This window comes from Lampetra planeri, chromosome 24 (genome assembly GCF_965212315.1).
Source record: "Lampetra planeri chromosome 24, kcLamPlan1.2.h2, whole genome shotgun sequence".
Lineage (NCBI taxonomy): Eukaryota > Metazoa > Chordata > Hyperoartia > Petromyzontiformes > Petromyzontidae > Lampetra > Lampetra planeri.
The window spans coordinates 10,695,658-10,709,475 of record NC_136130.1 but is presented as its reverse complement, the minus strand read 5'-3'; the positions used below and the strand labels follow the sequence as shown (position 1 = coordinate 10,709,475).

Below are 13,818 nucleotides of genomic sequence, written 5' to 3'. Positions count from 1 at the left end.
ATGAAGGCCAGAACGGCACACGAGGCGGTGGGTGGCCAACACCACAACCGGCCGCCTTTGTTTCCCCAGTGGCGATGTTCACACACCGCGTTCTCATTTGAGACTGAGTCGACTTAGGGGAGGCCCAGGACCGGTTCAGAATCGTCAATGGTGTTGACCGTGAGCGGGAATCGAACCCGTGTCGCCGGGTTCATAGCGCAGTGCGCTAACCGCTGCACAACCGCCCCCCACTATATATATACACACACTCTGTCGTATGAATGATGTTGATAAAGAGCAGCAGCTATAATATTACATCGAGCTGCCTAATGAGCCATATGATTGCGTCAGGAGTAGCGCAGTGGAGCATCGCTGTGATGATGATGACGATCCCTCCTCCGTAATTGTGAATTACGCATTTCGCCACTGCTATGCAATTCCTTGACACACCAAGACACACCGAGACACACCGAGACACACCGAGACACACCAAGAGACACACCGAGACATACCAAGACACACCAAGACACACACCGAGACACACACACACACCGAGACACACCGAGACACACCAAGAGACACACCGAGACACACCGAGACACACCAAGACACACACCGAGACACGTACACACACCGAGATGCTCGCGTATGTCGCAGTTTGCAAATTCTTGCGTCGGCAGGCTCCACGCATCGGCCACAACTCAAACGCATGTTTTTTTTTAACGCAACCGTATTAATACTTACCATGGCGACGTTGATGCAGTTGCAACGGTAACGCGTGGAACCCTGTGCGTTTTCCCCACCGAAAGTTTCCTTAAAACGGACACGTACATGCGCGCCATGACCGAAAACCGGGTCGCGATCACCGAGTTCGGAACCGTCGCCTACCCCGACCCCTGCAAGAACATCTTCTCCAGGTGAGTCACACCTGTGTACCTGTCCGCCTGCCTGCTCGCCTGCCCGCCTACCTTTCAGTGAGCCTGCATCCCTGCCAGCGGGGCTGCTTGCCTGTTTCCCCAACTTTCAGTTGACAACGCAAATCTGCTCGCCTCGAATGTCTGCCCACCCATCACGAACGTCTATCACTCACCCAAAGACAAAGGTTCCCCGTATAGCCTTGGCAGACTTTTTGGGGCAAGTGCTGTTACCGCTCCAATGAGCAAAGACACCACGCACACTCAAACGCCCATTCACCGGGAGAGTTTAAGAGACATTTTTTCTCACAACCCCATTGGGCAGCTATCGGGTACGCGACATTATTCTCACGTTCGGAGTGAGAATGTCCTTGGGTCTCAGCGAGCATTCTCAACTCCCGGCGACGACGATCTGACTTGGAATGGCGCTGCAATCACCCCGCGGGTGGAACCCCCCGCCCCCCATCCGCACGAACGCAGGTTCTTCTCGTACTTCCAGAAGATCGAGATCACCGACAACGCGCTGGTCAACGTCTACCCCGTGGGTGAGGACTTCTACGCCTGCACAGAGACGAACTTCATCACCAAGATCAACCCCGAGACGCTGGAGACCGTCGCCAAGGTGCGCGCTGAGATCGCACCGTGGGCCACGGCCACAGCGTCAATCACCTCGACCACACGGGCCCGCCTGTGGCACCGCCCGTAACAGAAACGACGCCAATCGCGACCACAGCCAAAGTAGTCACAACAACACGAGGCCCACAACTCTGACCACGTGCCTCAAGCAGAGAACATTCGGCCGCAGCGCCACCCACAGCAATGTCACGACATCGGCCTTCACGCGTAGCAACACCAATGGTCAGCGTCCATGCCTCAACCAAAGTCAACATGTGTGTCGTAGACCCTACTCCACTCGACATGGCCAATGACAAAATCTGTCACGTGATGATAAATTGTGCCACGTTTGTCCATCACGTGACAACTTTATTAAAAGCAGCTGTGGCGGGTGGAGTAGAGCGCCGCGGTGGCTCGGAGATGTTAACTACCTCGCCTGGTATACAGAAGGTTGTGGGTTCGATCGCGACCCTTACACCTGCTGTATATTTGGAGTGTGCGTGTCTCTCTCTCTCTCCTAGTCGTGTGGATTTTTCTCCGGGTCCTCCGGGTTTCCCCTCCACATTAAGAATCAACATCACGCGCTCAGAGTATTTGATTTCTATAAATGTCCACGTGATAAGCCACTTCGTTGGGCTATCATTTGTCATAGCCACTTCTGAAAAAGAGCCACACGGCTCAGTGGGGCCTTGCCCGCTAAACTAAAAGTAGTTTCAGGACGTTGTTCAGAGCGCGTGAAAGATATTTCAACAACAAATCGTAAATATCGCCCGCCTCCGCCCAAAGGTTGACCTGTGCAAATACATCTCCATCAACGGGGCGACGGCGCACCCGCACATCGAACAGGACGGCACCGTCTACAACATCGGCAACTGCTTTGGCAAGGGGCTGTCCTTCGCCTACAACATCATCAAGATCCCCCCGCTGCAGAAAGGTGGACGCGTAACCCCCCCACCCCCACCCCACACCCCTTCCGCGCTCGCCAATCGCGTTGAGCGCTCGGGATTTGATTTTGTCGAACCCAGGTAGAAAACTCGGGGGGAACCGGGGTCAGGGGTCCTCGTCTGCAAGGGTGACCTCGGGGGCGTCTCGCCGCTGCCAGTAGCGGGCGAACGATCGCCGTGCCGCCGTGCGTAGTTTGGTCCCAGGCTATTGGGAGTTGTTTGCGGTGTGCGGGTTTTCGAAGGTAACCAAAGTTGGACCGCGACGCCCGCGCACGATGACCCCACTCGTGCGAACGACGTGCAGGAGACATTTAGCGGCCACTGGTGAAGCAGACGGCGCGTCGTGGCACTGTGGTGGTCATGCGCCGCGGTAAATAACCAGGGCGCCCGCTCGGTTTAGAACCGTGAATCTCTACAACAAGCGGCGAACCACTGTGATGACAGTGGTACCCAGCACCAGACTGAACTGAAAGTGGCACACCACATCACATCACTGTGATAATAGCGGCACACATCACCACACTGCACACCACACTACACCACTGTGCTGAGAGTGTCACATATCACCACACTGCACACCACACTACACCACTGTGATCACAGTGGCACACAGCACCACCCCACGCGCGATCAAGGTGGGCCACCTCCCCGTACCACACCTCCACAAAGACAAAGATCCCCCGTCTAGCCTCAACAGACCGTTGGGGCAAGTGCTGTTAGCGAGCACCTATGAAGGCCGCCACGGCACACGAGGGGGTGGGTGGCCAACACCACGCCCGCACACACACTCACACCGGCACACGCGATCGCGCACGAACTCTCGCGCTGCCAGATTGCCACAAACGCCACCGCATGACGAGTGGAGATCGCTGCAGACGCCCGCCGAGCAGCAGGAGGTGATCGTCTCAGCAAGAACCGGCGGCGGCGGTGGGGCCTGCGTGGCTTTCGCCGTGATTTGCGACCGCTGCGTTCACGTCCCCCTCGGTCGCCGCATCAGCGCGGCCGACGCGGTCACCCCCTCCGGCAATTACGGTGCCGTAATTGCGTAATTGTAGAGTCCTCAGCACGCGCGCCGTCTCCCCCGCGTGAGTTATAAGCTCGCGCGGGGCGTCATTGACTCGCGTCGCGTTTTAAACAAGCCTCCCCATTACACTGTCTCCTTTGTTTATGCATCGGCACGCTCGTTGATAGCCGAGCCGAGGCAATGCCGGAGAGATGGAAATGACGGCCAGATGTAGAACGCGCACACCGCACAGCTCGGGCAGGCCGGCCCCTGGCCCTGTGCGAAAGCGAAATTCCCTGTCGCTGGCAGACAGCTGCCATCGTTTTCCGCCGCGGTTTGGCCGGCGTCAATTGACCTGGAGAGTGTTCGTTCAGCCACGTGTGTGTCCCGCCCAAGGCACCAAAGAATTACCATGAATGTCGTCGGAGATGTTGTGGGTGCCTCTTAGCCACGGCTAAACCGTGTCGGGGGTGACCGGACATCGGCGACGAGAGCGGAGACTCCGCCGGCGCCCGCTACGAACACGATGGCGCAACGAGGCCACGGCGGGGACACGGGGCCATGGCACCACGGGGCCAAGGGGCCACGGGCGTGGTTGATCGACAGACAACAGACACACGTCACCGCACCACGGCGAGACGTCCCGTTTGCTCTGTGTTCCAGACAAGGTGAACCCCTTGAATAAAATGTCGGTGGCCGTGCAGCTTCCGTGCAGCGAACGATTCAAGCCGTCCTACGTGCACAGGTGAGACACAGCGCGGGGTGAGCTTGAGCACGGGGGAGGTGGCGATATTCAACAGGGCAGGGAGGGAGGGAGAGCGTCTTGGGGTGAGACCCCCATGTGACCCCCCAGCCCACTCACCCATCCCCCCGCCTTTCTCCCAGCTTTGGCATGACGGAGAACTACTTCGTGTTCGTGGAGCAGCCCGTGAAGATCAACCTGTGGAAGTTCCTGAGCGCCTGGGGGCCCCGTGGCGCCACCTACATGGACTGCTTCGAGAGCCACCACACGATGGGGGTACACGGGGGCGCGTCACCCGAGCGTGGGGAGTTGGGGAGGGGGTCACGGTTATGGTTGATGGTGGGGGGGGGTATCCTGGGGTCACTGGAGGGGGCGGTGGCCAGTTGTGTTGACGCGCGGGACGTGGTCACGCAGCACGTGGCCTTGAGGAGGAGCGGTTTGTAGGCGGGGCGCGCGAGACAATCAAACACGCGCCGTGCCTCTTGCCCTGACCCTGACCTCCCAGCAGCAGCAGCCACTCGCACCAACCCACTCAACTAGCTAACTAGACCCTACCATAACTAGCTAACTAGACAATAACCCTCTCACTGACTCTACCATAACTCCCCCTCGAACTCCCCCCTCCCTCTGCCCCCCCCACCCCCCACTCCCCCCTCCCCATTCCTCTATCCCTCCCCCTCCCCGTGCGCGCGCCCGCGCGTGCACGTGCAGGTGTGGGTGCACGTGGCCGACAAGCGCCGGGGCGAGTACCTGGACATCCGGTTCCGCGCGGCGGCCTTCAACATCTTCCACCACATCAACACGTTCGAGAAGGAGGGCCACATCGTCATGGACGTCTGCTGCTGGAAGGGGTGAGCGGGCACCCCCGTCGGCGTGCCCGTCGAGTGCGCAGGCGGTGCAACTGCACCCGGGGCCCGCCGGCCGGGAGTTGGGGGGGGGGGGCTGAAGGACGTGGGGGGCACTATATTTATTGCACGGGGTCCATGCCAAACCACGAGTGGTCAGACGCTACCGTGGCTACCTGACACGGTCCTCGCTGGGAACTTGCCACGTCAACTTTGTTCCCGAGTGTCGAATAAAGCTCCGTAGCTAGCGCCAACCAGAACCACCGTCTCCACCGCGGTAGCGAACAGCACGACCACGAACACCAGCAACAGAACCACACCATCTCCACCACGATAACGAACAGCACGACCACAAACACCACAACCAGAACCACACCATCTCTACCACGATAGCAAACAGCACGACCACAAACACCACAACCAGAATCACACCATCTCCACCACGATAGCAAACAGCACGACCACAAACACCACCACCAGAACCACACCATCTCCACCACGGTAACGATCACCACCAGCAGAACCGCACCATCTCCACCACGGTAACGATCACCACCAGCAGAACCACACCATCTCCACCACGGTAAACAACCACCACCACAACCACCGTCCCCACCCGTACAGCAGCCCGTGTAGTCGCCGCATGAGTCGTCCACGGCCCGTGCACTCTGTCTCTCCCTGGCGCTTGCATCTCACCGCACGCCACGCGCACCCCACGGGCTCCTTGCGAACCACAGCACCGCAAAGAGTCCTTCAGGCACAGTGGTGGCGCAGGGATCATTGTACTGCGACGAATATTGGAACCGGCCCTAGGTTGACATGGCCTGAAACGAGAACTGTGGTGTGATGTGTAAATATTGCCACGAGGGAGACAAAGGCGGCCGGGCGTGGGGCTGGCCACCCACCCCCTCATGCACCTTGCCGGCCTTCGTAGGCGCCGCTCGTGACCAGCACTTGCCGCAACACTTTGTGAAGTCCGCACGGGGGATCTTTGTCTTTGTGTGCTTGCACGTGCAGGTTTGAGTTCATCTACAACTACCTGTACCTCGCCAACATGAGGGAGAACTGGGAAGAGGTGAAGCGGAACGCGTACAAGGCTCCCCAGCCGGAAGTGCGGCGATACGTGCTGCCCATCAACTTCGACGAGGTAAACTCTTCCTCCTGCTCATCATCATCATCATCATCACCATCATGGTCATCATCACCATCATCATCATAATCATCACCATCGACAACACCATCACCACCACCATCATCAGCATCATTGTCATCATCACCATCGACACCACCATCATCATCATGGTCGTCATCATCATTATGATGGTCATCATCAACATCATCACCATCATCACCATCATGGTCATCATCACCATAATGACCATCATGGGGAGGACTCGGGCTGGCAGTCTGCTGAAGATGATTCCCCGGCCACTCGGCTATCCCTTCGTCACGGAGCCAAACATCCATCACAGACTCGCCCACACGTCCCCACGCAGGCCTCCTCATCAAGGAGCCGCGACACTTCGACGGAGACTCTCAGAGACATCTCACTCTCTTGCGGATCGCCGGTAGACCCCTGGGGCAGGCACGTGACGAGCGGTGGCCATGGTCACAGCGAGAGAGGTCAGAGGTGTACTCGACGTGGTGTGCCGAGCGCGGGGAATGTTCTCGCCCCCCAGGAGGAGTACGGCAAGAACCTGGTGCGCCTCGGAGACACCACGGCGACGGCGACACTCCGCAACGACGGCACCATCTGGCTGGAGCCCGAGGTGCTCTTCTCTGGACCGCGCCAGGGTGACAACGCACGCCGCTCTCCTCGCCCCGATAACCGCCACCGCTCCTGTCACCCCCGATAACCGCACACTGCTCTTTTTACCCCCCCCCCCCCCCCCCCCGTACAACCGCTGTTGATATCACCTTGTTTGCGAGAACAGGGTTTGTTGATTTTAAACACGGCGTGGAGTGTTAGCCTGAGCATGCTGAATCACGGAGGCGCCAGGCGCCTTGTGCGCTGACGCGGGGCCACACGAAGCCCCACGATCGATGGTCGTTACCCTACAAGAAAGCAGGGCTCCCCGTCCGTAGCCGACGTTCTACCCTAAAGTGCCCAACCGGGGCGAGGTATTCCAAAGGTGTGGGGATTGCATCGGAGCCAAACGCTGGCACCTTCAATGGCAGCTGCGGGGGATGCGCCAAGAGGCTTCACAGATGGACGCGCTCGCGGTGGAAAGACTCGGGGCTTAACAGGCAGATGAGCTGAGAGGTGACCAGGTCGAGAGGCGGACAGGCAGTCAGCGTTGGAAGAGAGGACGGCACGGAGAGAATGACAGGTCGGCAGGTTGACAAGTTGACGGGTTGACAGGCAGACGGGCAGACAGGCACACAGGATTGAGAGGGGGACAGGCGGAGATGCTAACGAGCTGCGTGTGCACTGTTGCAGCGTTCGAATTCCCGCGGATTAATTACGAGAAGCATAACGGACGCGACTACACGTTCGCCTACGGCCTGGGCCTCAACCACTTCGTGCCGGACAAGGTGAGCGCAGAGACCTCGCGGGCTGAGCATCCCGCGACAGCCACCGCCACCACCACCGATTACAAAGACAAAGTGACCCCCCGTATAGCTACAGCAGACTGTTGAGGCAAGTGCTGTTTGCGATATAATCTACGAAGACCGCCAAGGCACACGAGGGGGTGGGGAGGGGGGAAGCACCACGTGCCGATGTTTACACGTCGCGCACCAGGTTCTCATTTAGGGGAGGCCCAGGACCAGTTCTGGTAATCGTCGCCGATGTTGTCCATGAGCGGGAATCGAACTCGGGTCGGTGAGGTCGTAGCTCAGTGAGCTAACCGCTGCCCGTACCACCACCACCGCCACCGCAGGCAGCCGCACTTCTAAGGCCGCGGGTTCGTGAGCGCAATGTGCCGTGGGTCTCACCCGCAGATCTACAAGCTGAACGTGAAGACTAAGGAGCACTGGGTGTGGCAGATCCCGGGCACCTACCCTTCTGAGCCCATCTTCATAGCCCGGCCGGATGCCAAGGATGAGGACGACGGTAAACAGACAAATAAATAACCTCGACGCCACGCTCTGAGCACGGAGCGGTCGGAGCGTGGCGGAGCGTGGCTCCCAGGGCCGCTCTGAGCACGTGGGTGGACTCGGTGGTGACTGTGTGATGACGCACGCTGAACTTCTTTCGCACCGTACACAGCCAACCGTGCTAATCGGAGGTTCCGGGGGAAGGACAACGAGATAAAAATTCAGTTCAGATGACTGGAATGCGGCGGCAGTGTGCCATGATTGTTGTTGATGATGATGGTAATAATTGATGATGATGATGAAGATGATGGATAATAATTATTAGTTTTACATTTGTTTACCCAGGAAAGCCTCACTGAGTCTCGAGACTCTAAGTTTGTGGCAGCAGCTGGCAATGATTCCTATCTGTAATCTGAATTGATCTCGGTTTTTTTGGGTTAGATCGCGTAAATATAAATGTGTCGTTAAACCCGCCACCACCCGACACAGCCAATGATTAAGGTTTGTCACGTAAACAGAACATGCCAATTCGTCACTAGTACAGCACACCCGTTTCGTCACTAGTACAGCAAGTTCTGTTAACATAACAAACCTTACTAATTGGCTGTCGGTGGTGGCGAGTTTAACGACACGTTTATATTAACCCGATCTAACCTAAAACGCAAGAAACCTATATTATGGATGATATTGTTCGCGAAAGCCTCCGTGTTAAACTTAAATGATCTCAATCGCACGCATGAAATTTGCGAGAAATATTTGAAATTTCGCATATTTGGACCGTGCCGCCGGCACGCAGTGCCCTCCTCCTCTTCGAACGACGTCACGGGATCTCTGAGGTCCACTGCGAAAGCATCACGGGGCCGAGTGTTGCATGAATCATACACACAGCGCAGTATTAACCGCGTCGGCCTGCTGGGTTTCTGAACTACGTACCTCTGCAACAAGCGGCGAACGCGCTCACGCTTGGCGATGTCTCCGCCCCCACGATGAGCGTTGATGGTGGATGAAGATGAAGATGGATGAGGATGATAGATCATGATGACTGATGATGCGCCAGTTAAGGGGTCCACCAGACCAGCTCTGAGAAGCAGCGGGGGCTCTGTGCTCACCATGCACAAGAAGCCTTGCTCTCAGTGAGTTCTCACGTCGTTTGAATAAAGAACATTGCGTGTGTGGTGTCCAGTTTCTCAACGGGTGGCACAGTGGTTACACTCGTGTCTCACAGCACGAAGGACCTGGGTTCGATTCCCCACTAATACACCTTTCTCTAGTGGAGTTTGTGTTCTCTACCCCGGTTCTGCATGGGTGTTCTCCAGGTTCTCCAGTTCCTCCCATAGCTATTTTTGTTTGTTTTCAAAAAGTGTAAATACAGCGTAGACGGCAATGGCCAAAAATCCCAACGTTGAATTATTTCCTGCAAATAACTCAATTGGGATTAACATCACTGCGGCAACATCGCCACCTACTGCGCAAACTTGGCAAGACCCTCCTGAAAAAAAAACGAGTCTTGAGAATCAGTGAGACTTTCTTGGTTAAAGAAGTACTCATCCGATCAGTTTCGCTTCTCAATGAGTCTGCCTACCACCATATCGCCGCCTCCTCCTCACCACGAGATGGCCCGACCTGATGATGACCCCAGGGCCCCTCTAGACGACACCGGGAGCCTCCCCCAACCCCCCCCCCCTCATGACCTCACCGCTGACGTGTGACCCCCTCCCACCCATAACCCTGCTCCTTAGGGGTCCTGCTGACGACGGTGGTGAGCCCCGGGCCCGCGGGACGCACCCCGGCCTTCCTGCTCATCCTCAACGCCAAGGACCTCACGGAGGTCGCTCGCGCGGAGGTTGACGTCAACATCCCCGTGTCCTTCCACGGAATGTTCAAGGAGAGCTCAAAGTGACAGGGGGCTGGTAGGGGGCACGGACGGGGGGGGGGTAGGAATAGTGTGGCTGGTGTGGGGGGCCTAGCCCACCGCCCCCCCTGGTGGTCACAGCTACGAGTTGGGGCTCCCCCATCCTTGACAACCACCATGAGATTTGTCTTCAACAACGGCGTGAATAGAACACAAACACTTATGTAACGATGTGACTAGGCAAGAGGAGGCGGGATGTATAATGGCCTCGGTGCGACCGTGACCGATTGCCGCATCCACTCAGCTGACAATGTCGTTACTACGTCACTGGTAATGTCGTTACTACGTCACTGATAATGTAGTTACTACGTCACTGATAATGTCGTTACTACGTCACTCATAATGTAGTTACTACACAACTGATAATGTAGTTACTACGCCACTGATAATGTAGTTACTACACCACTGATAATGTCGTTACTACGCCACTGATAATGTCGTTACTACGTCACTGATAATGTAGTTACTACGTCACTGATAATGTCGTTACTACGTCACTGATAATGTAGTTACTACACAACTGATAATGTAGTTACTACGCCACTGATAATGTAGTTACTACACCACTAATAATGTAGTTACTACGCTAATGATAATGTAGTTACTATGCCAATGATAATGTAGTTACTATGCCACTCATAATGTAGTTACTACGCCACTGATAATGTAGTCACTACACCACTGGTAATGTAGTCACTACGTCACTGATAATGTAGTTACTACACCACTGATAATGTAGTTACTACGCCACTGGTAATGTAGTCACTACGCCACTGATAATGTAGTTACTACACCACTGATAATGTAGTTACTACGCCACTGGTAATGTAGTCACTACGTCACTGATAATGTAGTTACTACACCACTGATAATGTAGTTACTACGCCACTGGTAATGTAGTCACTACGTCACTGATAATGTAGTTACTACACCACTGGTAATGTAGTCACTACGTCACTGATAATGTAGTCACTACGCCACTGATAATGTAGTTACTACACCACTGATAATGTAGTTACTATGCCACTGATAATGTAGTCACTACGCCACTGATAATGTAGTTACTATGCCACTGATAATGTAGTAACTACGCCATTGATAATGTAGTTACTACGCCACTGATAATGTAGTCACTACGCCACTGATACTATCGTTACTACGCCACTGATAATGTAGTTACTATTCCACTGATAATGTAGTTACTACGCCACTGATAATGTAGTTACTACGCCAATGATAATGTAGTTACTACGCCACTGATAATTTAGTTACTACACCACTGATAATGTAGTTACTACACCACTGATAATGTTGTCACTACACCACTGATAATGTAGTTACTACACCAATGATAATGTAGTCACTACACCACTGATAATGTAGTTACTACACCACTGATAATGTAGTTACTTCGCCACTGATAATGTAGTTACTACACCACTGATAATGTAGTTACTACGCTACTGATAATGTAGTTACTACACCACTGATAATGTAGTTACTACGCCACTGATAATGTAGTCACTACACCACTGATAATGTAGTTACTATGCCACTGATAATGTCGTTACTACGCCACTGATAATGTAGTTACTACACCACTGATAATGTAGTTACTACACCACTGATAATGTAGTTACTATGCCACTGATAATGTAGTCACTACACCACTGATAATGTAGTTACTACGCCACTGATAATGTCGTTACTACACCACTGGGGGTTGGGGGGACACGGCAAGGTCTTGCCACAGCAGCGATCGTTGGGCTGCTCGTGACGTCTCTCCGTCACCACGACGTGAGACTTGGGCTTCATCCGGACGGGACACAGAATTGGCATCCTGTGTGTCGCCTCGCGAGAATTGATTTGTAGCGTTGAACTTCATTTCGGCAAACTTTACTGCGCAGCGCAAATAAAGCGAGGCTAACCTGAGAAATACTGCCTGCCCGCGTTTCGTCTGCGGTGGAAATAGTAGCAGCCACCGTGATAATTTGCAGCGGTTTTAGTGGAGGTGGGGTTTGCTGCCCTTGGCACGGTTTTGTACCTCCACTAGAACCTCGTGCCGCGCGCACACACACGCACGCACAGACACACACACACGCGCAGACACGCACGCACACACACGCACGCACGCACAGACACACACACACGCACGCGCAGACACGCACGCGCACACACACGCACGCGCCTGGTGGTGTGCACGAAAATCGCCGGATATGAAAATCCACCGCGTTCCTCCTCCTCACCCACCAGATGGCGGAATAAGCTCGCGTTTTGTCGCAATCTGGGGCCTCCACACTCCTCCGTGCGAACACGCGGAGGCGTGCAGGTGTCCCCGTGCCATGCCTGACCACGTTTGAGAGCGCAATTCCCCAGTGCGGTTGGGGTGGGGGCAGAGGAGGCTCTCGCTCCTCATCTCACCGTGATCACTCCAAGGTTGAGATGGAGATGCGATCCTCTAAATAAACCATCTGGCTGTGTCGCTGGCTGTGTGTGTGCGCTTTGTGTTTCGGTCGCAACGCGTCTCGAGCGTGAGGAGGCCACGTCGCGGCGTTTGGTGCCACCGACCCGCACCGCATTGCAGGCCACGTGGCTCTCGGGCTCCGAATGAGAGTCTAAACTCAGAGGATGCGGACACTCGGAGGCTTGCTTTGGGATGTTCAGCGAATCGGGGATTTCTGGGATTTGAGAAATCGGGGATCTTGGGGGGCGACTCGGACACCCTGGGACACTGGGACCTCTGGTCATGTGGGGCAACTGTCAGAAAAATCGCCTGCAGCCCCACATAGAGAGTGATTTCAGGAGCGTTTTATTCCAAATGTAATCACTGTTGGTTGCGGGAGTTGTTGATGATTGGGCCGAGACAATCAACTCACTGCACAGTGAGAAGACGGATTAATCATCGGTGGCTGAACCCGGGATTCTAACCCAGGAACTCGGCAGTGTTGGCTCAGTGCCCCTGAGCCACTGTGAAACTTCTGCCTCTTAAATGTAACTTTTGGAGCGGTGGCGCAGCGGTTAGCGCACCGCGCCGTGAACCCGATCGCCTGAGTTCAATTCCAGGCCTCAGCGACCCACCAGTGGCGAGTGGAGTCATTTCACGTTGCAGACAACAGTTCATTGAGCATAACGATAGCCCCTGGATGAACGTGGCCCTTCCCGTGATGCGGCTTTGCAGGAACGTTTTCATAGTTTTGCGGACGCACGCCGACACGCCGGGCCGTTGCGAGGGGGGTCCGTGATGTACCTGCCAGGGCGCGGCAGTGACTCAGTTCCAGCAATGGTTGCAGCCGCGCACTTCGCAATTGACGATTTCAACGTTTGAATCTAAATTCTCATATTGCACGTACCTATGACTTTTCAAATGCTTTATTTATACTCTGCTGCTGAAAATAGAAAACCGCTCACGTGTCATTTCAAAATTGGGCATTTGTCAACCTTAACAAGAATATATCACGGTTTTCTCAGGATGCTCCCCACAGTGCAAAGTGTATGACCTCCAACGAAAAATCAGTCAGTCTCTCTCTCTACCCTCCCCACTCTATTCACCCTGAAGAAGGGCCATTTCCCCAAACCTTTTCACTTCTATTGTATATCACGATGAACGTCGTGTGTGTTTGTTGTTTGAGAGTTAGTATTGTTATTATTCCGCTTGATCACCCAGCAAAGCTTCACTGAGAGTCTCAAGACTCGAGTTCAGGAGGAGGGTCCTGCCAAGTTTTGTTCCCAGTAGGAGGCGCCGATCGCTGCCGTTGCGTTCCCCAATCGAGTTTAAATTTCCACGCCTCGCTAAGATCACCTCCGAGATAAACAAACCTCGCCCGG

General features: G+C 54.9%; 1 protein-coding gene across 1 annotated transcript; it reads left to right on the top strand.

The window, feature by feature from the left end:
- The first annotated feature begins 788 nt into the window (after positions 1–788).
- RPE65 (retinoid isomerohydrolase RPE65) lies at positions 789–9,981 on the top strand. Its single transcript, XM_078605810.1, has 11 exons — positions 789–896; positions 1,374–1,515; positions 2,295–2,442; positions 4,119–4,200; positions 4,341–4,473; positions 4,909–5,048; positions 6,060–6,189; positions 6,722–6,836; positions 7,483–7,577; positions 7,986–8,097; positions 9,821–9,981. Exons 1-11 carry the CDS (start codon positions 811–813, stop codon positions 9,979–9,981), a joined length of 1,344 nt encoding a protein of 447 aa, XP_078461936.1. The 5' UTR covers positions 789–810.
- The last annotated feature ends 3,837 nt before the right edge of the window (positions 9,982–13,818 follow it).

Coding starts and splice junctions, on each gene's coding strand:
- RPE65 (XM_078605810.1), top strand. CDS start 811: ATGCGCGCCATGACCGAAAACCGGGTCGCGATCACCGAGTTCGGAACC. Junction 5,049..6,059: donor GACGTCTGCTGCTGGAAGGG/GTGAGCGGGCAC, acceptor TTGCACGTGCAG/GTTTGAGTTCATCTACAACT. Junction 6,190..6,721: donor TGCCCATCAACTTCGACGAG/GTAAACTCTTCC, acceptor CTCGCCCCCCAG/GAGGAGTACGGCAAGAACCT.